This window comes from Camarhynchus parvulus, chromosome 7 (genome assembly GCF_901933205.1).
Source record: "Camarhynchus parvulus chromosome 7, STF_HiC, whole genome shotgun sequence".
Lineage (NCBI taxonomy): Eukaryota > Metazoa > Chordata > Aves > Passeriformes > Thraupidae > Camarhynchus > Camarhynchus parvulus.
In genome coordinates this window covers 14,080,864-14,106,343 of record NC_044577.1, presented here as the reverse complement: position 1 = coordinate 14,106,343, position 25,480 = coordinate 14,080,864, and the positions used below count along the sequence as shown (strand labels likewise).

The window sequence follows — 25,480 nt, the reverse complement described above, 5'->3', positions numbered from 1 at the left end:
CACACTGTTATAATCCTTTGAGTACTTAATATTTTAATAATTTTTTACTGTCTGAAAATGGTTTATAAAATTACTTTATCATTAACATAAGAAATGTTAAGCCTTTGTAGTGATAGTATAGCTCCTGTGATCAGTAACATATATTAGAATTGCAATTGTACAATTTAATACATGAAGCTTTGTAGACATCTAGAATAGATATTTTATGGAAAAAAGGTATTTTCTAGAGAAACTTGATATTTAAAATATACAATTTATTAATACTTATGGTAGCAATGTATCTGGAAAACGTTTTTCTCACAGTATCTCACAGCAAAACCAAACATTATTTTCTTTCAAGTATCAAAGTTCGAGAGGAAAGCCACTTCAGACCCCTGCTTGTGTCCTCCCCCAGGTGTAACCCTGTGTATATGTGTGTGTGTATATCCCTGGTATGTCTGAAGCTGTCATTGAAGATAATAGCACATCTGTGCATGAAGGAACTGTGAAATTGGATAATCAGACTGTCCTGAAAACAACTCTCTAATTGTCCTGTTGAAAGCAGAGTGTGCCTCTCCTACTTTAGTGCCTTAGACTTCATTGTGCCACACAAGCTGTACAATTGCGCTCTTGCTCTGATTGTGTAAGTCTATAAAACAAATTATGTTTTGTCTTTGTAGGAATAGTGAAGGCTTAAAAATGGGCAAATGAAACAGCGAATATCAGTGTTTTGTGCATCTCTTTTGTTTGTTGTGGTAAATGAAGCTAAGCATTTCACTTGAGCACCAAAAACATTCAGGATTCAGAGAGGTCCCAGAATAAGCTGGTCTCACACCCTGCTTTGAGCAGAAGTGGTGGGACCAAGTATCTCCAGAAGGTCCTGACCAATCAAACTCTTCTATGTTTCAAAAGTCTAAGTTAATGCCACCTAAACTATCATAAGAAATCAAACAGTAAAGTTGGCAGCTACTAGCTGTCAGCTGGAAACCACTATGGTTCACAGTAGCTTTGATTTGGATGAGGAGGGAGATTTTGGCCCTCATGGAGAGTTATTTTTGATCATTGAGCCAACTGGATCCTTAGATTAAAGTGTATTCTCCCCTCCTAAGCTTTGTCAGGTCCTTCCCAAACCAGCTAGCTTGTGCGCTTGCCTCTGTTCAGAAACAGCCCAGTGTTCCTGATGTATCATGGTTTTAATTTGCAAAAATCATAGCCAAACAAGTATTTCGTGTCTGACTTGCTGGTTTGTTCTGTGTGTATGGCCAGTGCATTGTTCTCACCCACAATCCTCACTCCTTCCCTGCCTCCTCCAGTGGCACAGGTGGGAAAGCACTCAGTGACTCAATAAGCTTGTGGTGAGCTGTGAAAATCCTTAGTGCTCTCAGTGGCCTGAACAAAGATCATTTTCAAATTCCTCTGAGTTTTGCAAAGAGGTAGGTTAGGTCAGTGATTGCTGGATGTTGTTTCACACACTTCTTTTGAACTAACATGAAATTACAAAGGAAAATCAATTATATTCACACACGAGTACTATTGGTATGATTGACCAAATTTTTTTCCTGGTCTTGGAATGAGGCACAGATTTTGTACCCTTAAGTAGGATTTAGCCTCTGAATTTTAGTCATCCAAAAGTGGTTTAACTAGTCTGAATCATCTTTCCTTTTTCTAGAGTTAATGGAGAGAAAAAGTAATCTTGAGTAAACACTATATCCCACTTTACTTGGATAGAATGAGATGCCTGTTGATGTGCTTAGCATGGGGAGGGAGCCCAGAGAGCTGGCTCAAATGTGAGTGCTCTCAGTGTCTGGAGTCACGTGAAATGGAGCCCACCAAAAGAAATCACAGTCTAAATATGAAAACCAGGCCTAAGGTGCAAACCCCCCAGAGATATGTCATGAAATTGTGGACAACTCTGTACAATCATCACCAAAAATCTTCCTGTAAGATTTAGTAGACTCTAAAATTGTAGGATTAAAAAAATTTTGAAAGAGCAAAGGGAATTGTTTGATACGTGCAAAGAGGAGAGCGGTTCTTGCCCACTGTAACGGAGATGGAATTTTGAATCCACCCCTTCTGCTACCTCCACCCCCAAAATCTGAAAACTTCCTGATTTGTGTTCATCAATAATTAAGAGCCCATCAGCAATACTCAGAGGGAGCTTGCATTGCACTTCTGAGCAGCCAGTTAGTAATATACGGTGGAGAGATCCTCTTTTTCAAATCCCAAGGCTCCAGGCCGTGCAGTGCTAGTATTGCATTTTCAATTAGCTCCTGAGTGAATGCTTGGCATATGTGGAAGTGAGCCGGTACACAATTAGCTTATTGTTCCTTCCAGCTTTCTGCTGAGAGGATCTGAAGGGCTGCTGAAGAGAGGGGAGAGGGGGAAAAAAAAAAAGAAAATAGCCAAGCAGTGGCATCTCTGTGGATGTGGAGTACGGGAGTCGCTGGGCTGGCGCAGATTCCCGGGCTAAGTCGGGAGTTACAGCTGTTCCTGCCGAGCTCCAGCCTGGCCGCGGCGACGGCGCCGGGGCACAGCACAGACCCAGCTCCAGCTCCCGGCTCTTCTCTCCTTGGCCTCAACCTCAGCATCGCCATGGAGCCCAACAGCCCCAAAAAAATACAGTTTGCTGTGCCCCTGTTTCAGAGCCAAATAGACCCTGAGGCAGCTGAGCAGGTAAGGAGGATGAGTTTCCTTCACTGATTCCAGGGAATGGGGCAAGATGTGGGTGAGCACCAGGGATACTTCTGGCCTAAAATCTTTCCTAGCTTATGTTAGTAAAACTGTAGATTAAATACTCTGGAGGTTATAGTGACGTTAATGTACTTAAAGAGGGAGAAGGATATGTCCTCTAGCCAGAATAAGGCTTCCTCACCTTGGGTAGGTTTATTAATGTATATTTGTTGTGCCTTTTCTGTAACTGCACTTCTACCCTAATACTTACATTTCACATAAATACACTCAATGAATACATTCTCAACAAATCAATTCAAGTGTATTTTATGTACGTAAAGCAAAGGGTAAAGTTCATAATAGGTACCTAACAGAAATATTGGGAAAACATCTTATTTACCTTTCATTTTAACATGAGAAAATACAATAAATGTTTTGCAGAATAGCCATCATTTCAGTTACTTCCTGTATTTCTCATGATTTTTCACAGTCTTTAAGTCAGTTTTACAGTGTTTTAAATGCCTGAAAAATATATACATGTGGAAATATGCTGTACTTATGTCCTTGTTGGAATAATATGTGTGCTATTTTAAGTTGTAACTCACTCCTAAAAGATACACATAATAATATATAATATATTATATATATACCTCAGTACTGACATCTAAGGAGGAAAGGATACCTATTGCTGTGTACAGATATGTGTAGATGTGCCTAATAAAAGGTCACAGGCAGTCTTGTGAGAAACTGTATAAATCTTAATTAGGTGACCCACTATATTTCTCTCTGTGCAATTTGTCCTCAACATTTGCTTCTATTTGGGTACATCTGATTTTAGATGATACCAGGGGAATATTATAACCTTGAAAGTTCCATACCAGTAGCCATGAAATTATTTGTACCTGGTTTCCTGAACACACTGACGTTGCGTCTCTTAAAAGGCAGAGAGCTTTTCCAGAAAATGACGAGTTGGGAGTGACTATTGAATGCGAAATATTAGAAGGGTGCAGAAAAGAATTGTTGTCCGTAGGCACTTCTGAGCTGTGAAGCTGTCCATCCCTTACAGAACAGTTCTGCAATGAATTCAAGCAGAATGTGTTCTGGTGTTTTTCTGCAATCTCTGAGAACCATAGGATTAGGATTTCCTGGAATTCCCATGGCTGTTGAAATGCTGTAGCCTATTTTCTGCCTGGTATTTATGGGCAGTCCTTTTTTTTTGTGTGTGTGTGTGTGTTGTGAGTTTGATTCCAAGTGCTATACAGTTTCACTGTGGGTGTGTGATGAAATTAAAATAGTAAATTCTACAGTCAGCTACAGTTACACTAATCTAGAATAAACCCATTAACCGTGATGATGTAACTTTCCATTTACACCTCTGAAAGCAAAATTTGAACCTAGCTAAATACAGATGTTGGCTCAGCAAATAGAAAAGAACAAATGCACTGACATTGAGGTTTTGTGTCAGAAGGTTTCTAGCTTAAATGCTCCTGGTCCCTGTCTTAAATTCAATAGAATATCAGGCCTGGAGGCTTTTGTGAAGCAACACAAAGCTTTCAGTGCAAATGTGTGCATTATAAGAGGATATTCCAATACCATGTAGTTCAGCCACTGTTAATGGAACAAAAGTAGTTACCCAGATAAACTCTGAAGAATTGTATACAATTCAGGACTATGTATTGGTATGTAAAATCTGCTATATTGGAAATACTCTTTTTAAGGTCTCAAATACAGGAGTATTTTTAGTTAAAGAACTGTTAGTGTAGTAACACCTCTGACAACAGTTTAGAATCATGAGCTCATTGGAAGGCATACCTGCAACTCTAAAATGCACTTGCAGGATATTATTAATTATTACTTGAGAGAGCTATGGCAGTACTAGGTATTTGCACATGCAAGCTCAGAAACTATGACATCATCTTCCTGATGCAAAGCTAAATGTCAATATTTTAAGATACGAATGATATTTTTCAGCAATACATATCAAAAAAAAACTGAAGTCAAGATTATTACAAATCCTAAAGGTATTTTGGACAGCTCCCCCCATACCTTTGGTCTCCCTGAACAAGCAGCAGCATGACCCTGGTTGCTGTCAGACCAGACAAGCTGTCAGTAAGACAGTGAAGTGCTGCTGTTCTTTAAATAGTTTCCTTTTTAACTTTGCCTAGTCTATACTCTGGAGGACCCCAGACAGATTTTTTGCTTTGCCTTGTGTGTGTAGCAGCTGATGGGGCCTACTGACTGCCCTTGGTTTCTATCTGTTACAGATCAGGAAAAGAAGACCGACGCCAGCATCACTCGTCATCATGAATGAACACATGCCCCCAGGTGAGTGCTAGCATACCTTCTAAACCACTGAACTTGTATACACAGGACTGGCTGCAAACTGGCTTGATTAACTACATGAGTTTAAAAATCCAGCATTAATTTTTTAGCCCTAAATATCAAACAATGGATCTTAGGACTGTTTGGAGTAAACCCCATGAACACAGGTAACTTCTGGCCTTCAGATAATGTCACTGATTTCACAATTCTATCCTCCATATCAATCTTGGTTATATGTAGAAGGAGAATTAATATGACCCAGATCCAGTTCTTCCATCCACAAGTATTTTATTTCCATGGGTGGAGACCCTGGAGACCCATGAAGTCTGATCTCTGGAGTTACCAGGCTGGGTCCAGCATGAATCCAACCCAAGGAGTTGTTTCTACAAAACAGATTCTCTTCTGGTTTCCTGATAAAACATATAATGTGTTTTTTCATTATTCTTTTTCAACTGTGAATACATTATATTCATCCAGGAATGCCCAAAGAAGATTCCCTGTGGGATGGGATGATTTGAGGTTGAGACATACTTTGTCATAGAAACATGACTTCAGAGAGATTCCTTAATAAGCTGTTTAGGGAGTGTTATAAACAAAAAAAATCCACAAAAAGGAGAAAATCCTAAATACTTAATCCCTTGGAACACAGTGCCTACTTTATATCAAACTTTTCCTTTGTTGTGCTCTGCAACATTTTTTTCCTGCCATATTTCTTAGTCACCTGAATCTTTTTTTAAAATCTTTTGGGAGAGTAGCTTTCTGTCCTGAATTTCAGTAGTTCAGCTCTCAAAAATGGTGCATGAAAGATCTGCTTTGAACTGACTTTCTTTACCTATATAAGATAATACTGGGATCTACACTGTCTGTGTTGCTAGGACTTAATTTAAAGCAAATTCACCTTAACTGTTAATCTCTTCTGCAATTCCTTTTGTACACTTTGTACCATCATATTTCCTTTTATAAACAGATACTTGGTACAATACCAAATCAAAACCAAACAAAGAATAAGAACTCTTTAATTTACAGGAAATTTTACTGTAAACAAAGTGGTACATGTCTGTTATCACCTTTCCTGCAATGTTCATAATAAGTCTCTAAATAAATCATTTTTATTATGAGTCAGGATTGCTGCAGGTTTCAGCCAACTTCCATATAAGCCCATGAGTTAGTATTTGTCTTCACTTACTTAGATTTGTTTATTTAGATATTATTTGCTCTTTCTAGATACTGGGAACTAATATTAATGAATTTATTATTTGGCTAAATTATAACCTTGTCCTGATTTAAAATTTTCCATAAAGCCAGATAAAGAATTGAAACTTTAAAAGCAGCTTCATTTTCCTGCCCTTCACCACAAGGGTCATGTAGATTTCCATAGGGGGTCCCTTGCTTAATATGGGCAAGTGCTTTGCACAGGGTGTGTGCAGATAGCTCTGTAAGCCTGCTGAGTAAAAGGACAGTAAAGCCAGCTTGGAAAGGCAGACAACAGGTTTAAAACGTATGTGCAAATACTAAATAAAGTCTTTGTGGCCTTCATCTTGCAATGTGCTGTACAGCTTCTGAGATGGTTGTGTGCCTTCAACCTTCAGAGCCAGCTGGTGCTAGGGCCTCCTGACACCTTGCTGATTAAACCCCAAAATGCTGATCAGTTACTGGATTTTGAACAGAATTCAGGGGGATGAATAAAATATTAAATTCATCACTGCAAATGGATGCAGTTAATTAAAAAAAAAACAAACAAAGTAGGGGTGGTAACCTGACAACCCAAAAAACTGCTTTAGAAGTGTGGTTCCCTAGAACAATGGGAAAACTGAGCAGTAGAGAATTCCAGTGATACTGACAGAGCCATGCTTTTTTATTAGAGCTGGGCTAAACAAGAGTCCTGTCCCTTGTATTTTACCCACTGGAGTATTCCACTTCCTTCATTAGGAGCAAGGATCTAGTGAAGGATATGCTTCCAAGAGTCTGAAATGTGTGTCCTAATGCAATCCTAAATAATTGGACGTCCGTACAAAGTTTATGCAAATTATCTAAACTTCTCATTTTTTGAAAACCAGAGACAGGCATGCTCTAAGGATCAGACTTTTCTATAGCCTTCTGTTACAGCTGCTTCTGATTGCAGCTGGGGAAAAAAAAGTAGCATATTTGTGGTATTCTGGTGCTCTGGATGCACACCCATCTGGAAACCAGAAGGCAATAAAATGTGTTTGGACATTTAAGAACTTCATAATAAATTCAGCTTGAGTTCTTCTGTAAAAGGTCTAAAAGTTGTTTTCTACTAAGTCTTTTCATCCATCCCTGATGCATGTTACAGCTTTGGTAGGGATATGTCTTCACCTATTTATGTCAGGTCAATTGTGCTATAAAGTGAAGATGGAATATCTACTAGGCCTAAGTCATTTTAAACCAATAACAGCTGCTCAAAAACTATGAGAAGAGTCAGCGTGACTTCCTTGCTTTCAAGGAGGCAGTGTTAGACCACACTGAATGTTTTAAAGTCAGGTGATAAATGTGACTACAGGAGCTCGTATCCAACCTGTAGCATCATTGACTCTCACATTTCCTCACGCTCACCCTGGTTGGCACCATGTATAAGTGCAATCACAGTCAACAAAAGTGAAACTTGAGTTGCAGCAGCAACAGTGATTGCAGTGGACAATAGGACCTTGTGAAGCAACACAGCAATGAAGAAACCCTTAACTCTACCTGTAAGTTCTGTGTAAAGTGCTCTTAGATGGGTTGTGTTTGAGCAGAGAAGCTAGCACTAGCAAACTGAGACCTCAGTTATGAAGTCACTTTAATCTATTGTGCTTCAGTTGCCATCAGTGGAACTGTATTTTCTGAGCATCTGATTAGTTTTAAAGATATGTTTAACTATTGCACTACACAAGTGCCTAATCCAAAAATTGTTAAAGCTCTCCTGCTTCCTTTTCCCTTTGCAATATCCTTGGAGTCAGCAGAAACTGAGTATCACCATCACAAGTAGCCTTTTCTGTGTACGCACAACCTCCTGTCTCCATGCCCAGCATAGCAGAAAATATGGGAATATCAATTCTTATTAGCTGAAAAAAACATCTGAGCATGCTTTAAAACAGCAGAATATTGTAATGCAACAAGAAAAAGCTGGTGGCAGAGTAGAGAACTGATGGCTGAGGGAAGAAAGCATGTCAGACCACAACTCAGGTTTAATGCCATTAGGGCTGCTTTGATCAGAAAACAATGCCAGCGTTCCTGCACAGACTGGCTTTGTCACAGAGCCAACACAACATCAAACAGTCTGGCTGGCAAAGGCTCTTCAAATTATGTCAAAGTGTTCAGTCATCTTGAAGCATTGGAATATGGGTAAACATTAGGATAAACTTCTGTGTATCTAGATTTTCTGTGTATTTGCTGTTTCCAACTCCCCTTTCAGCTTTGTTGCCTGTTTTGACATCCTTGTTTGTACTGTAAATGTTACTCTGTGTTTAGAGATACAGCTGCCTTTTTGGGCTTTTCAAACCTCATTTCAAAGCAGTAAGGATATATTATCACTGCAAAAGCAATATAAAACATACCTTCCCAGTATGACACAGTACCTCTGAGCTTCCTGAATGCTGGAAATCATAACTTGAAGAAATGCAATCTGTACCTGTCTCTGAACAAGGAAGGTGCTTGCAGCTTGTGTTTGGGCATTAGCAGTTTTGCTTTCTCATGCTTCGTCATTCGATTTTTGGTTTTCTAGAAAGGATCCTTGCCTTTCAGCTTACTGTCACTTCCCCAGAGCTCTGCTGAGATGCCTCAGGGGCAGTCTCAGTATTTAGTGCAGCAGCAAACAATACAGCCAGGTGAGTGGTGGAGGAAGATCTGTCCTTACACCTTTGTCAATTCCATGACAACCCAAACTATTTGAGGTTTTAATGCTAAATTGGCTTTAGACACTCCAGGACTTTGCCTTCACAATAAATCTCATTACCACAGACAGATGTGCTTTTCTGCTGATGCAAACTGTACCAGCAGCACATTCTTGATGGGATTAACATGAGTCACTTTGCCCAGCATTAAGGTTTGTGACTAATGTTAGTTGGATCATGCTTCTAGGTGAATGAATGTGTTTGGGTTTAGATCTAATGATCACATTTTTTTTTCTTCCAAGACAAAATAACCTGAGCTCAAGGAAAGATGTACTTAGTAGGAGGCAGGTGTTACTGAGCATTGTCAAGCAGTTCTGCTCTACTTTCTCAGGGAAAAATCTCAGCAGAAAACCCTTGGTCTCAGAGTTCATGGAAACAGATATGTTTTTCAAGCTATTGAGATTCTGGTAGGACATACTGCTTACTTTGGTCCAAGAACTAGAGAGTGAGTAAGCCAAATAGCAGCTGTTTTCAATTGCAAATTTAGGTTCTAATGTGGTAATAGAGCAGTCAGAAAAGCAGTACATGAATAAAAACTGTCATTAGCTGTAATTTTTTTTGGTCAAACTAGTTGGTCTTTCTATATGCTAAATGTATATGCCATTTAAGTATTCTATCTCTTTTTATATCAGTCCAGGAGTCTGTGGAGGTGTTTCAGCCAGCAATGAAAACCATTTGTGTCCCCTGACAGCAGAGGGCTGGTACAGCCCACTGTGCATTACTGATGGCACCAGGATGTTCAGAGATTGGACGCGTCAAGGCAGCGAGGGCCTTCCTGTGCTTTCAGCCTGGGCTGGAAAGGACTATCTGACACAGTCAAACAATGAAATATGTAAAGTAAACATTGTGTAACACCTGACAGGTGATAGGGGTTCTAGAACAGAGATAAAAATGTCTGTGCTTGAAAATATCCTGCTGTTTGCAGGATGATGTGTGACTGCAAATGTTCAGTGGCAGACAGGATCCCTTTTTCCTACCTTTATACACTATGCTCACATGCTTTTTCATTTGGGTTACTCTGAATTTATGCTGCTGTTCAGACCCACAGAGTTCCCTGGGACAAGGCACAGCAAAAGCTCCTCACACATATGTAGTATAATACAGACTCCATGAAAACTCAAAAGGAAAGCTCAAGAACTTGGAGAAAAGAAAAAAAAATGTCAAGAACCTGTGCCTGAGCTGTTCTTTATTCAGCCCAGAAGGAACAGCTCACAGGCTCCAGAAAGAAACAATGAATTTTAAAAAGGGAAAAATGTTCCATTTCATGAAGATGCTCCATGTTCATGAGAGGATGAGGATTTTATATGTCACTGGCACCATTTGTCAGAAGAGTTGTCATGCTCCCTGCAGTGCAGTAAGGACAGCAGGCTGGGGGACAAGGCCTGGCTTGCTTGGGATGCAGTGTGCAGTGCTGTGCCTAGACTGAGGGTTATCACCAAAGCAGCCAGCTGTATTTTCACAATTCTTGGGGTCCTGAACACAGTAATTCACAAATATAAACATTCCCTGTGAATATGTTAGCAGTTGTGTAAACCATATAGTGTGAAACAGTAGGAAACATGTACTATTTCATATAGAGGCCAAATAGAGTCTGGGCTGTCTCTTTAGTTAGTAAACAGTGAAGGGTCTGACAGCTAGACAGGGACATCAAAACAAAAAGCTGTTGTGCATGTTCTGGTCAAAATTCACTTATTTTACTGAATTTTTTGTTTATTTTTATCCATGCTTCCTTCATTTTCAGTGTTGATTGATTGACTGTACAGGTACATTTTACCTGACCCATATAAACTAGGTTCTCCTAGTTGGCTGAAGTGAGTAAATTTAGTCAAAACAAGAATGAGTCGCTCCCAGTCCCCAGAGCCTACTGTCCCTCTGTGAGATGGGTGCAAACACTGCCTGGGAAAGCTCTGGAGGATGGAAATAGAGGTTGGATATTCAACCAGGACTCAGATTTGTGCCTACATCAGAGAAGTGGGGCAGCTGAGAGGGCATGAAGCTAAAACTCCAAAGCTTTACTTGCTCCCAGAATGGATGGAATTGCATTAATCCATTACTCTTGTTCCAGCCTTGAATAGCCAAGAAATGAATTGAAATAATTTTTTATTTACCAGTGCAGCTAAACTCCTAATGTGTGCCATGATTTCACTTGTTCCTCCTGCTCCCTGCCTCCCATTGGTTTTGTGTTGGAAGGGTCAATGTCCGTGGAACTATCTGAGAGTGAATGTGGTATTTTTAGAGGCTGAACTTTGTACTCTTCGTCTGTTTTCCTTGTTCCTTATACAAAAGCACCATAGAAACAGCCTTCTTCCACCCCAGGAGATTATTTGCAAATTATTTTTAATATACATGGCTTCACATTACAGCTCTCCAGCTGCTTGATCACTCGGGGTCAGGGCTGATAAGCGTTTGGAATGTTTACATTTGTTATCACCTCGGTGAGTACAGCACGACAGAGCCGTGCCCTGGGAGGGAATGGCTGTGGGCACGGCTGCCTGACCTGCTGAGGAAGTCAGCTGGACAGATTCTGACTTCATTGCATTCAGAAGGATAAATATTCTGCTCTCTGTAAAGAGGAGCACTTCACAGATTTGCACTGTGCCAAATACTTACCTCACATAGTTTGTTTTGCTGAGAATTTGGAATAGATGGTGGGTTTTCTAGTTAAAAAATGAAATGTCTAGGTGTAATTGCTTCTTATAATCAAAATACTTAAGCTATATTTAATACAACTCCATGAGTATACAGTTTGGGGTGTTGATGGCATTTTAAAAGAGACTTTGGATCAAAATATGTCTAGTTTAGCCTGTGGCAAAGATTCTGGTTTTTTTGGGAGGAGGGGTGTTTAATGGAAAAAAAAATTCAGAGAATATTTGAACTTGAGTCTATTTAAACATTATAAGATTCCTTTTTAAAATAGGAATATCAAGATAGGTTTTTTTGAGATTATGTTTAAATCAAACTTCAATAATGTGCTAATATTGATATTTTCAATGTATTTTTTAGTTCACATCAGGTAATAAACTGAAATCCATTAATAGATGTTTCAGCCTTGCTGAGGGGAAAAGAATACAACGCAGGGTTTTTCTGACCTCTGCTATTTAGTACTTAATGCAGCCCTCATTTACCATGGTGACGCGTGTGGAATAAATAGATAATGCAGATAGATGAGAGAGAATCCAGCTTTTAGCACTAACCTCATTATGTTCAGAATATTGGGAAGGGGTTGCACTTAAAGCATCAATCAAGGTAGCCCATTTATTGAGCTTTTAGAGACAGAATTTAACTCTTTATATGGTGTAACTGAAGTTGAAACTTCACTTCAAAATACATCAAAAGTGGGAATTCATTGAATCTGGACCTAAAGCTACCAGAGATTAAACAAATTGAACCTATCAGTCCTGGAAGGCTTTGCCAACTGCAGAAGGCTGCAGAAACTCAGTGAGAGTGCAGGGAGCTGCAGAGCTTGGCTTTGCTTTCCCGTGAGTCTGAGCTGCCTGTGTCATCAGCTGGTGGAAACAAGATCTGATGGACCAGTCGAGTCTCTTTTTACAGTAACCAAAGCAGTCCTGGGGTAGAATTAAGCTTTATGTCCATTGAAAGGACCTCTGTTTTCTCCTTCTCCCCTTCAAAACTTCTTATTTCTGTGTCTGTATCTAAAATCACTTCTGATTTTTTTTCTCAAATGTCTTTAGTGGAGGATCAAGAGACTATCAGAGTAGCAGAATGAAGCACAGTGACCTGCTCCTTCTTTGTTCATGTTTTCCATGGGATATCCAGCATGCATATATCCCACAGAGAATTGATGTCTTGGTATTATTCATCTTGTGGAACCAAACTGCACCAACAGAGTCAGCAGTGTTAAGTAGATGAAGGTGCATTTTAAAGGTTGTGTTTTTACCCGAGGCCATGTCCCTTATTCTGATAAGACAAGCAAAGTCACACAGAAAATGAACATGAGCAAGGCAGAATGAAAGTTCAGTACAGCAGTGAACTGAACCCTACAGTTCTACTGCACCCTACAGTATGGCTTATCCTGGGACCTGGACACCCCATAACCTGCACACTTCTGCACTGACTGCACCACTCAGTGACATGGAGGGACAGCATTCCCTTCAGGTCTTGCTGGAGTTCCTGCCATAGCTGTTCTCAGGTGGTGGTAGAAAGCCAAGATTTGGATAAGCCTGTCCTGCTCTTTCCTTGGCCACCTCCACAGAGTAGATTCTTTGGGATCAGCTGAAGCACTTGTTCTGCCTTTTTCCCCTTGTGTTAGGATCTGCAGGACAGCCGCACAGTGAGGGAGCCATTTAACTTAAAAGCCGGGTTGGTTTGAGAGCAACACCTTTGTATTACTAAGTGCTAGTTTGTATCCTTTTCCTTTCCAAGTGGAGTTGTACTGATGAACTAAAAGGGGCGGGGGGGGGGATGTGGGGAAGAGCAGGGGGCAGGGGAGAAAAAAAAGAGTTCTCCCTTTCAAGAATTGTGACTGGGAAGATTTTTGATGCTGACCAACATTAGCTTTTTACTGTCTGTTTTTGAGATGCAGTAGACAGCATGCAGGCTGTTACTGTTAAGAGGTGTGCTTTCAAGCCTCCTGCAATGCTGGTGCTGGTGTGTGACTCAGGCTTCAATGTGTACAGCACATCCCATATTCCTTCCAAAGGAATCACAGCAAGGTGTTTCTGACTGTGACAGTACAGATGGAGATGCATAAAACAAAAGCCACTGTCCCCTCTGTCTCTGGTATGTATTAAGGTTAGTAGCAATTCTGAAAAATGCCTTTGGAAATTACTGCTGACTTATTCTGAGCTAACAATGATTGCCCTGGGTTGTTCCAGCCCACCTAGTTGTGCTTAAGGCAAGAATGAGATTATGGAACCTGGCTTTGCTGACTCTTTGAAATCTTGGAAAACCCAGTAATGGCTTTACAAAACTGATATTTGTGTCTTTGGTTTTTTTGGTTTTTTTTTTTTTTGTAAAAAAAGGGTCCTAACCCCCAAGAAGAGCTATTATTAGTAGCTGACTTGATTCCCATGTAAGATGATACATGTATGTGAGGAACTCTCTGCATGTGCATTCTAACCAAAAGCAAGCCACAAGCAGTTGGCCAGGACTAGCTTTACAAAGCATTCTTACTGAAATCCTGGAGGTATTATTCCAAAAGGAAGGAAATTGCTAAGACAGCAATAATAATCACTGGCTAAGGAAAAATGTTGTTGTTTTGTAGGTTTTCTTCTCCCATGGCAAATGTCACTTTCCAGAATGTACAAACACATTCAAATAGGATACATTTTAAATGGTTTTATGAGCTATAGCATGCTAAGAAATGTTTGGCTGGGGTTTCTTTGGTTTTGGCTGCTGCTGCTGTTTTTTATTTTAGAGCTTAGAATATTCCTACAGCTCCCAGCCAAGAAAGGAACCACTCACAGTGATGGCATTTGCAGCTGTAACACTGATACAAAGACTGAGATCGGTAGGTCACTTCTGAGCCATTTTCCATCACAACTGATTCCTGTGCATGGAGTTATTAGAAAATGGTTTAAAAGTTTATCCTGGGATTTGCTAGCACTATATTTCTGATAATAATGAATTTTACTTCATGATCTTTGCCTCAGTATTGTATTTAGATCTTCAGCCTCTTCAGTCATTTGAGCACAGACTGAAGCTAAAGCAAGCAAGCAGATGGAAAGCAGCACTTGACTAACACAGTGCAGTGTTACTGATGGACTCACAGCCCTGGGCAGCTGTCTGCTCAAGGTACTTCCTTCTGTATTTGAAAGTACTTCATGACACTGTTAAGTCTTTTCACAAACTAATAACATTTTTATGACTTCATCCAAGTACAACAATAATTGCAAGTTGCTTGAGAAGTTTTCTGAGCATGAGAGTTGAGTACATTTGGTTAAACAGTAGCAATCATTAACAAGAAATTTAGTAGTCTGGCAGTTCGTTTAACTTGGGGACACTCATGGCAGACTCATGTTTCTGCTCTTTGAACCTGTTTCTCTGAGTATTTGCTAGCAGCTTCTTGACAGCTCTGGCCTTCTAACCTCTCCAAACCCATTCTTATCTCCACTGCTGTCCCATTTCCTTCAAGTGAGTCTTGTCTCCCACTGCCAGGTTTCAGGCCAGGTGAGAGTATGCTGTGAGTGTGGAAACTGCCCTTGGTCCATACAGCAAAGATGCAACTTTATTGATGTCTGTCACATCAGAATAGCCCCTATGCCAATGTAACCTCACAATGAGGTGAGTTCTTCTACACAGCTGGACAGCTCTGAGACAAGATTTTGTGATTTAGGTCTATTTTGCAGTCTTTGTCCTTTGCCTTGTTCTGTATGTCTGTGAAAGTCTAATTTTCTAAGGTTTCCTTGTAGTTTAATTTGGCCTTCCAGCACTGCTTGGGGCACCCAGAAATGATGGCTGTCCTGTTCCTTTCTGGTTCATGCCAGAAAATCTGTATCATCCTGGTTTACATTTATTTGCTGCAAGAATAAGGGATTATTTTTTTTCTAATGTGTGTTTCAATCTAAATGGGAGATTTTAATCATTCTTAGTAGCGGCGCATAAAAGGGTCATACGTAGACCATCATATATTTTTTAAGTCTTACTTTACTCATTTTGAGACCAGAGTTTACCAACAGCTCTCCCAATAGACCAAGGATTTTAAATTTCACATCATTAATCTCAGCAGTTTTCTTCAGTTTGTCTCATTTATTTTTACTAATTTGAATGTATTAACCTGGCCCTTCAGCGGTGTAGTGAATATTGAGATGACTGTTATTACTTAGTTTAGCAAATGAGCAAGAGTTTTGACTAGGAGGCAGTTTATGTACAGCTGAAGTTCCTTCCCAGTTGCACTAATTCTAGAACTGGTATTTAGTAAATGAGAAAGTATTTTGCCTTTTCTCTCTCTTTTTTATTTTTTTCTTTTATTTTTACCAGTTCATGCTGTATATATAGGATAAAATACTGACTTTTAAGTCGATGGCAAAACTTGCTGTTGCTTATGAGCTTATTAAGTCAGCGATAAAATTATTTTCTTTCACTTGTCTCCAGCATTCCCCTTTGGCCAGTTTGCTTTGCTGGTGCAGGATGTGCACTGAGCATGTGTTGAACTCCTGTGGGACTCAGTTTGCCTGTACCACCCCCCAGGTCCCCTTAACACCCACAGAACCGGGCACGGATGAACTCCTCTTTGCCGAGGCTCAGGCCATAGCAGACACCCCAGACTTCTGATTGAGCTCAACTCTGTCATGCTGGAAACAGAAAGAAATACTTTGCTGTTAAATAAGTGGTATCTCTTTGTGATGAGTAAATTTTAGGGAGCTTTGAAGCAGTGTGGAGGCAAACCCTGATGCAGAGCTCCTGCCCTCAGTGACCGCCTGTGGTCCTGCCAGAGGCTCCTCCCAGCTCTGATGCCAGGAGTCCACAATGGTCAGCTGCAAATTACATGAAAAGTTTGGCTCAGAGTCACTCCTGGAAATTTAGTCAGAGTATTTTGTTTGGTCCAGAAAATGTCTCATCTGAGAGATCAAAAGAAAAAAAATAAAGTACTTGCCTCCTCCTGGTTAATCTTACTTAGCCAGTCATTCTTTGGAAGCTGTCTCCATTTCCTTCACCAAAGAGGAGTTTGTGCTGCTTAGAAAGCAACTAGAAGAAAATATCTTCAAGCATTGTTTATATTGTGAATTAAAGCAAATCTTTACATTAGTTGTCCAAACAGAATGTTTATTTCATGTACGTTTCTCCCTGGGTTGATTATCTCTCTGGGAAGTCCTGCCAGCTCTGGAATTGTCCCCATATCCAGGACTTCACATCAGGAACTCTGTTCCCAGTCCCTTGCTCACCTGACCCTCTCTCATGGAGCAGGACAGGGCCTCTTGTGTTTCAGAAAAAGTAAATTCTGCATGGAACTATTCTTTTCATGACAGCTTTTTCCACAAAACCCATTTTATGTCTGGTCATTCAAAGCCAGGACAGTATCAGAACAGAGCCTTACAGAGCTGGCAGCAAGTGGAAGGCCACAAAGTCAGGCAGAAATGCAACACCAAGACAAGAGGCAGAAAATTAAGTAGGTTTTCAAGGAGGGAGAAAATAAGCAAATTTTAATTCTCTTTCAAAATATATTTTGAGAAGCTATATTTGATTTATGTTACTTGTTTAGAATTTGTCTTATATTAATATTTATCATGTATTAGGGAGGGAGAATGAAAAATTTGGAACAAAAATGCTTAGGAGAAGGATGCCTTTTGTGCTTGTTGTAGTAATTCATGATTGCTCTGTGGTAAGGCTGCAGGCCTTATTCATCACTCTTGTATTCTAGTTTCATGCCAGTGAAATGAGACTGATTTCCATGAGTCTGGCATGAAGCTGCAATAACAAGGTGGTGAATCAGGCAGTATAATTCCTTTCTGAGAATCATGTGATGTAAACAAATACATTCAGATTCACATTTGGGGTTTGTAAGGTCTCTAGCTTGTAATGTCTCTTCCAAAATAGATTATGTTTACCAGAATGCAAGCTTTAAAGAAATTTTGATCTGTGTAGCTTGTGAAAGGTGGTTTTATTTCATATTCTTATGGCTGTGCAGCTTAAAGTGTGTTCTTAGATTCTGTGTGATCAGAGATGTTTGGATCAGATGTTGCTGTGTGCATAAGGAGGAAAACATGTTCTTTTCATTTAGTGGCTGACTTTGAGCACCATGAGGAAGGATTTGGTCTAACAAAGGAGATTGCAGCCCCTACTCTCAGTACTAGTAATGGCTACTTGAATATTGAAGGTGGGAAATACAGGGTTGTTTAGAAAACTGATTTACCTGGGAAAAAAAAAATGTAACTGTCCAAAGAGCAGATGCATTTGGCCTGCAGTATTTTAATGAAGTATGAAGGGCTGCTTACAGACAGGAGCTAGTTGGGAAAAGCTGTGCTATGATCTCTGGGACAGAGGGACAAGAGGTCCCTTGGTGACAGCACTGTCAGCACAGCGTGGGACCTTCCCCAAGCTACACACCTGAGCTGCAAGCTCCTGACAGGGTAGACAGGCAGTCAAATGCCTCTGTGTATGGCAAATTCCTCTCTGCCCTATGTTTTCATTAATGCTTGCTATACAAATCTTGTTATTAGTGCTCCCTGAAGGGCCAGGCAGTGATTTAGATGCTGATGAGCGAGTGGGATGCAGCAGCAGCAGCTCTCTCCTGTCAGCGCTGGGGCGAGGAGGGAGCAGAGCTCCCGGCCCCGCCTGCCACAGCAGCTGCACTCGGGAGCTAATGAGCTGCTCTGCAGCGGGAATATTTTCAGAAACACATACTCACTCCAGGAGGGCTTACCAGGATATTTCTTTGTAATTAAATGTAATGATATCTAAACCTGTAGTCAAGTTCTCATTGATAAACACTGGGAAATAAAAACCAGCAAGTGAAAATCAAACAATTAGCTATGTAAGCATTTGTATGATGGTCTTTTCTGAATTTTTTTCCTTTTCCTACCTCCGTGGTTTAGTAAAAAGTGACGAGATGCTAGCTGATCTGGCAACATGTAGTTAGGACTCTGGCAAAAAGAAAACATTAAACACTTTTGGATCTTGTTATGTATTCTAGAAGAAAGGAAAAGTGGTTTTGATAGCAGAAAAAACAAGTATTATGTCAGTCAATTTCTAAATCAGAGTTCAGAGAGCTTGTTTTACAAATACCAATGACTGATACAGACTGTGGTGGTCAAACACCAGTGAGGTAAACTGAAAGATCAAAAAACATTTATTTTCTTTTACTGATGGAAAAATTGAAATGTGAAATGACTGAAAAATAATTTTTAGAAAATTTCATCTCTTTCTGCCACTAAATGGCTGGAGAATGAAGGATTATTTTCTGGTTTTAGTTTCTAAAATTGCCTGAGTCCAAATCTATCAGCCCCCTGTGATTTTCATCTGCTCAGCTATGTTTTCCCAAGGAAAATTCCAAACTTTCTACAAGAAGCTTTCTCCAACAATTACACCAGCCTCTTACTGAGTTTCTTTTGTGTAAAAACTGGCCTCTCTGACCTGTTCTGTTTCTCCAGTGCCTGACTGAAACCTCACAGAAAAGGCTTTTATTTGCTCTTGCTGAGGGGAAAGCAAGCAGGGTACTTAGCTGGATGAGATAAGCCTTTGCTGGATGAGACCTCTGCAGAGCCCATGGGTGACATCAGAGGCCAGCTCCTCTAAAACAGGTCACCTCTCACCCTGCACGGCTGCTCTGAGTGCATTAACATTGTCCAGGGGGAGAAGCAAGGCAGATGAATTTTGATCTCATTCTAAAACGACCACAGAGCTTCCCCCAGCACGGACACGATGTTTGCCCAGCAGGGCAGATCCATGGAAGGACTGATCTGCACCACCAAGCAGATTTCATTCCAGCTGCAATCTGCCTCCTTCCTCTGGGCTCTTCTCTGCCTTCAGATGAGGACAGGAGCTCAGCTCTTAGATCAGCTGGGCTGGGGGATGTGCCTAGTAAGACTGCTGTAAAAACATGCTTTTATTAACTTGTTTAAACTGCTTTATAAAGCAACTTTATGAAGCATTATAAGTTACACTGGAAAATGCCTCTTTGTCCAAGGAAGAGTGTTCACACAATTATTAATGTAATCCTTCAGCTAGACCAAGATGCCTCCAAGTTTATGGCCAGGCGGAGAACTCCTGACTGAGCTCCAGCCCACACTGCACTCCAGCTCTGCTTTCTGTCATCCCTAAATTTCCCCTTTTGCTGTGGGTTCAATGTCCCTGTCTCTTATTACTACTTCAGTTACTCACAAGCTCTTCTATCTTCCTTCCATGTTCCCCTTGCCTTTCTTCTCCTCCTCATCCTCTATACGTAGAGGGTTTGTTTGTTTTATCCTCTCTGCCTCAGTCTATGGCATTCTGGGATTTAGGCTTCCCTTGTTCCCATTCCTTGTCACCTCTCCTTAAAAATCCGTATTCTTGATTGAGTCTTATCCATCAAAATACCTGTCAAAAATTAGCACGCGATCCTCCTTTTGGCCTCAAAAAGAAACAATGTGCCATTGCCCAAACTTCATCTCCAGCCAGCTGTACCTTTCCCTTCATCCCACAACTCACCTGAAACACTTCATGGCTCCTGCCTGGGGTTTGTATCTTTCAGTCCCTCAGGTTACTTTCCAATCTCTGTTTACTGATTTGGAAAATTGTTTGTTTATGAGATTTTACAGGTTGTTCTTAAATGTCCATATTGTCTGATGCTTCTCATTGGCACTATTTGCCCTGTGGATAGGAATTGTCTAACTCCAGACAGGCCCAGTCCTTATTCCCAAAGTTGCCTGTCATATAAAGGCTGCTGGGTGAAGGGAAAGGCTGTAAATATTGCAGCTCTGACAATTTTAATGTCACATCACTCAGAACACTAAATGTGTGAGCCCAAAGGGTTGGAGTTGTGCGATTCTCAGGATCACGACCTGAAACACAACAAAGCTACTGATGTCAATTTTTGCTACCCATGGAAGCATCAGCTGGGGTTTACAAAATATATTTTTAATCTGGGCAAATTTAGATTTTCAGGAAGGAATGGGACGTAACTTACTCTTCATTGTTCTTTGCTGAAAGACCCTGATTTATTCAAATTTCAGCATTTAAGCTGAATCCAGTGCCCTGAATAATAAAAAAAGTCTAATGTTGACTAATTGATATGTTGGTATGCAACCAATAAAAAAGGCTGAGAGCACATAAATAATCACCCATTTAACCAGCCTGACTTCATGGCCCAAAGTGTTTTATGGGCTGGAATGGACACTTCTATACTGAAATAGATATTGCTATACTTATTTACAGGTAGGGAAGTCCAGGAGGAGATCAGTGACCTTGCCAAAGTTCACGCAAATGTTAATGGCAGGAAACTCCTGATTGTCTTGTCTAATTCTGTATCTGTGGGATCATGCTTTAGTAATCAGCCCTGTTTTCAACTACACTTTTTAACCCTGAGTATGAGTGATTTGAATATCTTTCAGAGAGAGATAATGGGAAATACTTATATTGAAAAATCTACTAAATCAGTTAATGTTTGCAAGATGCACAGAGACAATGGTAAAGAATGTGATAGAAAATGTGATTGATCCTGCTGCGTGGACTGGCTTGTCCCATTATACACAGCACACCACAACAGGCCAATATTTAGAGAATAAGGCAGATGAAATGATATTGCCTAGGCCTAATTCTTTGCTCAGACCTGTGTTACAGATCTGTCCCACCTCAGTGAAAATTACACAGATATCTGCCAGTGGAAAATTTTAGAAGGCCCATTGCAACAGTGAGAGATTGATGTCTATGTTTTCAATGACATTTTATTTTAGGACTCCAAACTACTGGGTATCAAATATCCTGCATGATCTTTGTCAAATATTTTGAAATCATCAGCAGAAGACAGATACTTTCTGGCCATTAATCACATGAAGACAACAGCAGCGAAATAATTTAGCTCATACAAAAACTGGTTACGTGCCATGGTTAGAAAGAACCTTGAGCCTCCTCCGTGTCATACAATCTTTGTTCATACAGATTCTCAGAGGCACTTATTTTTAAGAGAAATCTCGAGTTCTGCCAGTTCTGCCATACATATAGTCTAAAGCAAATTAAGGCAACAAAAGTAAAAAGTGTCAGGAAAAATTACAGTCTGGTAATGTCAAAAATCTTTAATGTGAAGGATCGCTCTTAAGCTTTGTTTTGTTAATTTTACATATTACTGCAAGGCACTTTTCAGTACCAGTATTGGTATATTAATAACTTACCTTAGGTGAGGTTCTTGTTATTATTTGAGTGCAGTAGAACCCTTTGTGAGTTTGCTTCACACCATTTGCCAACCGTAGAAGAAAGCTCAGTCCCTGGGTGAAGCAGCCCTGTACCCTGACAGCCCCAGTTGCAGAGCCCTGCTGCCAGCCAGGACAAAGGACCTGCTGCTGAAGGAACTCCATTGCTCACTGTTATTCACAGACAAAAATGGGAGTTAAGTGCTTCACATGCAGTGCCTAGGTCTAAATGCTAATCAGGGCCTCTGGCTTTCTGAGACACACAAATGAGAAAGAAAAGCTGTAAATTAGAAGGTCAATTTCTTATTTACAGCAGTGCTGTAGGGTCATGGCAGAGTTACAAATGCTAGCTTCTGTACTAACTTTTCTCTTTTCATATGTTTTTCTCTAGAAAAAGATGAGAAGAGAACGAACATCTCACAGGCAGAGGTAAGTGATTTTATTTTTTCTAAACATATTTATTGTTAATATAGTTTTATTGTTAAAAACTCTTGGAAACTCACTGATTCATCCCAATGGATGCTTTTATTTACATTGTCATTCCATCTGCAGTAACGCAGCCTTTTAAGAGCCATCGTTGTCAAAGCAGGGCTGTGTAAAGCTGTGTTGTGTGCTCTGCAACATCCCTGTAGCAAGGAGCTGAGAGAGGCCAGCTTCCCCTCTGCCTTGCTGCCATGCCCTGTCAAATCACAGCAAAGCCAAGGTGGCCCTGCCAGCTCACCCCACCCAAGCTCTGCTGTGGATCTGCAGGTCACTGCTGGGCACAAACACCTCTCCACTCTCTCCATCGCTTGTCAAGCCTACAGCAGGCAGTGCAGTCATGTTGTCTGCACAAGAGTTCAAAGCTGGCTCCTCTGATCTCATTTTCTAACCTCCCCTTGCATGGTTCCTCCAATTCCCTGATCTCTTTCTCCTTCACCCACTGCTCAGAGCAGTGGGCAGCACCTTAAATAGCCGCAGGAGGTATTGATTGGTTCAAATTTGAACTCCAATACAAACATATAAAGATTTACTGGCATGAGGTTCACCAAGCTATCCCATAGTGTTTATAAATAGCTTTCTCTATCCAAAGAAGAGAATATTTGATTTATAAATGTTATCAGTCTATCCACTGTGATAAGCTAAGTTAATAGGATTAACCCTAACTTGTGTGAAACATGTCTCAAATGTTCCATGAAGAAATAGATCTTATTAAAATTCATGGTGTATATATTAGGCATTTTTAGCAAATGTTTGGGTAAAGGCAACATCATTGCTACAACTAGAAATTGATAAAATGAGGAGGGAAAAAAAAGCTTGGTTACACACAATTTTTCCTTAACCTTTTGTTTAGGAGTGTGATGTGGTGTTTATGTCTTCCAAAGTTAGCTGAGGGTGTGCTGTATGAGGCTTTCTTGTCCTTTTTATGTAGACATAATTCATGTTGGTATAATATTGACACCAATTTAGCTGCTTTCATTTTGCAAAAGCTGCTCTGCTTTGGCGCTGCATATACTCCAGTTAGTTTTTGCTAACTAAACATTGATATAATGTAGTAATACCATTATTACTCTGTGTGTATTGGTATAATATAATAATACTATTATTATTCTACGTGTAATTTTACTGCCATTATTTTGGAATAATTTATCTTTTGTGCACAGATGCAATTTTGGGGCCATACAAAGTTTAACTAAATAGAACACTCAAATGAGGCTCAGTTAAAGGCTGAGTGATTGGCTGCTGGACTTATTATCTTGGGTTTAATAGAACACATTGAAAAGGTACAGGGGGAGGGATTTTCCACTTATTTACATTAAAATGTATATATTAATATTTCAGTATTACCCTACACATGCACATAATCACTGATTACACTGTAATTGGAATGTTGGCTAATGTAAACCTTGCAACTATTTTACTATACATAGGCATTTATTTGTCTTAAGAGAATCAATTACACAGGCTGTTAAAAGCACAAGCTATCCTAATTTTATGTTTGACAATATTTGTATAGGGTGAAGGGTAATTTTCAGTAGTATTGGGTCTGTTTTGCCTGGGAGTCATAAATGAAGCTGTCCATTAAACACATGTTTTTGTCTTAGCTGTCCTGTGTACACGACAGCCCAGGAGCTGGCATCAGTTGTACACTGTATATTTTTCTCAGAAGCTCTGTGGTGGGCACCCAGGTGGGTGCACAGGGAGCTGCCAGGAGCAGAAAGCTCTGTCTGTGCCCGTGTCTCACTGCCCTCTCTGTCTGTCCCTGCAGTCGCAGAGCGCCTCTCCCAAGCAGAGGAAGCAGAGCGTCTTCACCCCTCCTGCCCTCAAAGGTACTGTCAGCTCCTGCCCGGCCCTGCCCTGCCTCGGGGGCTCCTCTGGTGGGGGGACAGCGGGACCAAGGCAGTGCCACAGGGCCCTGCCCGGCCATCACTGCCCTCACACTCTGCTCTCACTGCCTGGCACTGCCCACCTGCCTGAGGCTGGCCATCCCTCCATCCTCAGCACTGAATCTTGCTGCAGTAGCAAATACATCTGTTTGCAAAAAAAAAAGTTTTTATGGTTTGATTAGTTTGCTATAACAGATAATTCAATGCCAAGCTACGAACAGAGCTTTTGAATATGTAAATTCTATTGGTGCTGGCCCCGTAGAGTTCTCTGTTTCTTATTTGAAACCACTCCCCCATATTCTGCCTCTCATTTCCAGGCAGCTGTGAAAAGGAGAACAACCAAAACCGTGGTCTGGGTATGTGACAGTAGGGTGTGTGAAGACTTTCTTGGGAAGATAAGGAAAAATTAGTAGTCTTGATAAATTTTTGAGAGATGCTTTTTAGGAATATGTACAAAAGCAGCAGGGATATCACCTGGGATCAAAATAGCTACATTTAGGCCTTGCTTCTTATGTAGTTCTGAACAGAATTTGACTGGATGGTGATTGCAGTGAAGAAAGATCTGTGGCGATTCACCAGCACTTCTGACTGACACTTGTCAGAGCAGGATTATTTTCGGACTGCAGTCTAAAGGCCATCCTGCCAAGTGTCTCTTGAGAGATAATGAATATGTAAATTTCCATTTGTCTGCTTAACACAGTTTATTACCTGGGATATCTGATTAGTTGTGTGAAATACTGCTGCTGTCATGAGGCAACCTACCATATCAGCCAGTTCCATGTATCTCACTCTGTAGCTGCAGTTCTCTAGTACTTGTCCTCAAATAAAATATCACTCAGGTGCCACACAAGACTCTGTCTGCCAAAATAGGCTGAAGTCCATGTGCTGGATATTAGAAATAATCTTATGACATTCAATTTCAATATTTTTTCTGGAAGGAAAATGCTTTGCATGGATAGGAATACCTATTGATCTCACTGCTGTATTATCTTGCTGTGCAAGCCTAAACTAAATGCTGTGCAAATGAAGTGCAGTATAAAACAGGCCCTCATGGCTCCTCTCAAGAATTGCATGCCTCAGCATCCCTGGAAGTGTCCAAGGCCAGGTTGGTTGGGCTTCTGGGAAACCTGGTCTAGTGAGCAGTGTCCTTGTCCATGGAACGGGTCTGGAATGAGATGATCTTTAATGTCTTTTCCAACCCCAACCATTCTATGATTCTGTGATTCTATTCTTTGATATACATGGGGGCATATTTTTTCCTTCTGCCATTGCACTTATTAATCTAAAACTCAACATTATTATCTGTCTAAGACCATCCCCAAATATTTCAGTTTCATCATTACAGAAGCTTCCTCTAGCTCAAGGCTGGGCTGTGGCTGCTGCAGCAAGCTGTAGCAAACCTGGTGCAACAGGCAGGTTCTTATTACTGTATATCTCTGTGTACTTTGGCTCCTGCTTTTATTGTCCTAAA

At 40.5% G+C, this 25,480-nt stretch overlaps 1 protein-coding gene across 2 annotated transcripts in view; it reads left to right on the top strand.

The window, feature by feature from the left end:
* The first annotated feature begins 2,240 nt into the window (after positions 1–2,240).
* The window catches only part of PPP1R1C (protein phosphatase 1 regulatory inhibitor subunit 1C), a 44,936-nt gene continuing 21,696 nt past the window's right edge, over positions 2,241–25,480 (top strand). For both annotated transcript variants that reach the window (XM_030952443.1, XM_030952442.1), the window contains exons 1-4: positions 2,241–2,652; positions 4,914–4,974; positions 22,035–22,072; positions 23,892–23,952. In XM_030952443.1, coding sequence (XP_030808303.1) covers positions 2,404–2,652; positions 4,914–4,974; positions 22,035–22,072; positions 23,892–23,952 — 409 coding nt within the window. In that variant the 5' untranslated portion in view covers positions 2,241–2,403. The remainder of the gene's footprint in view (positions 2,653–4,913; positions 4,975–22,034; positions 22,073–23,891; positions 23,953–25,480) is intronic.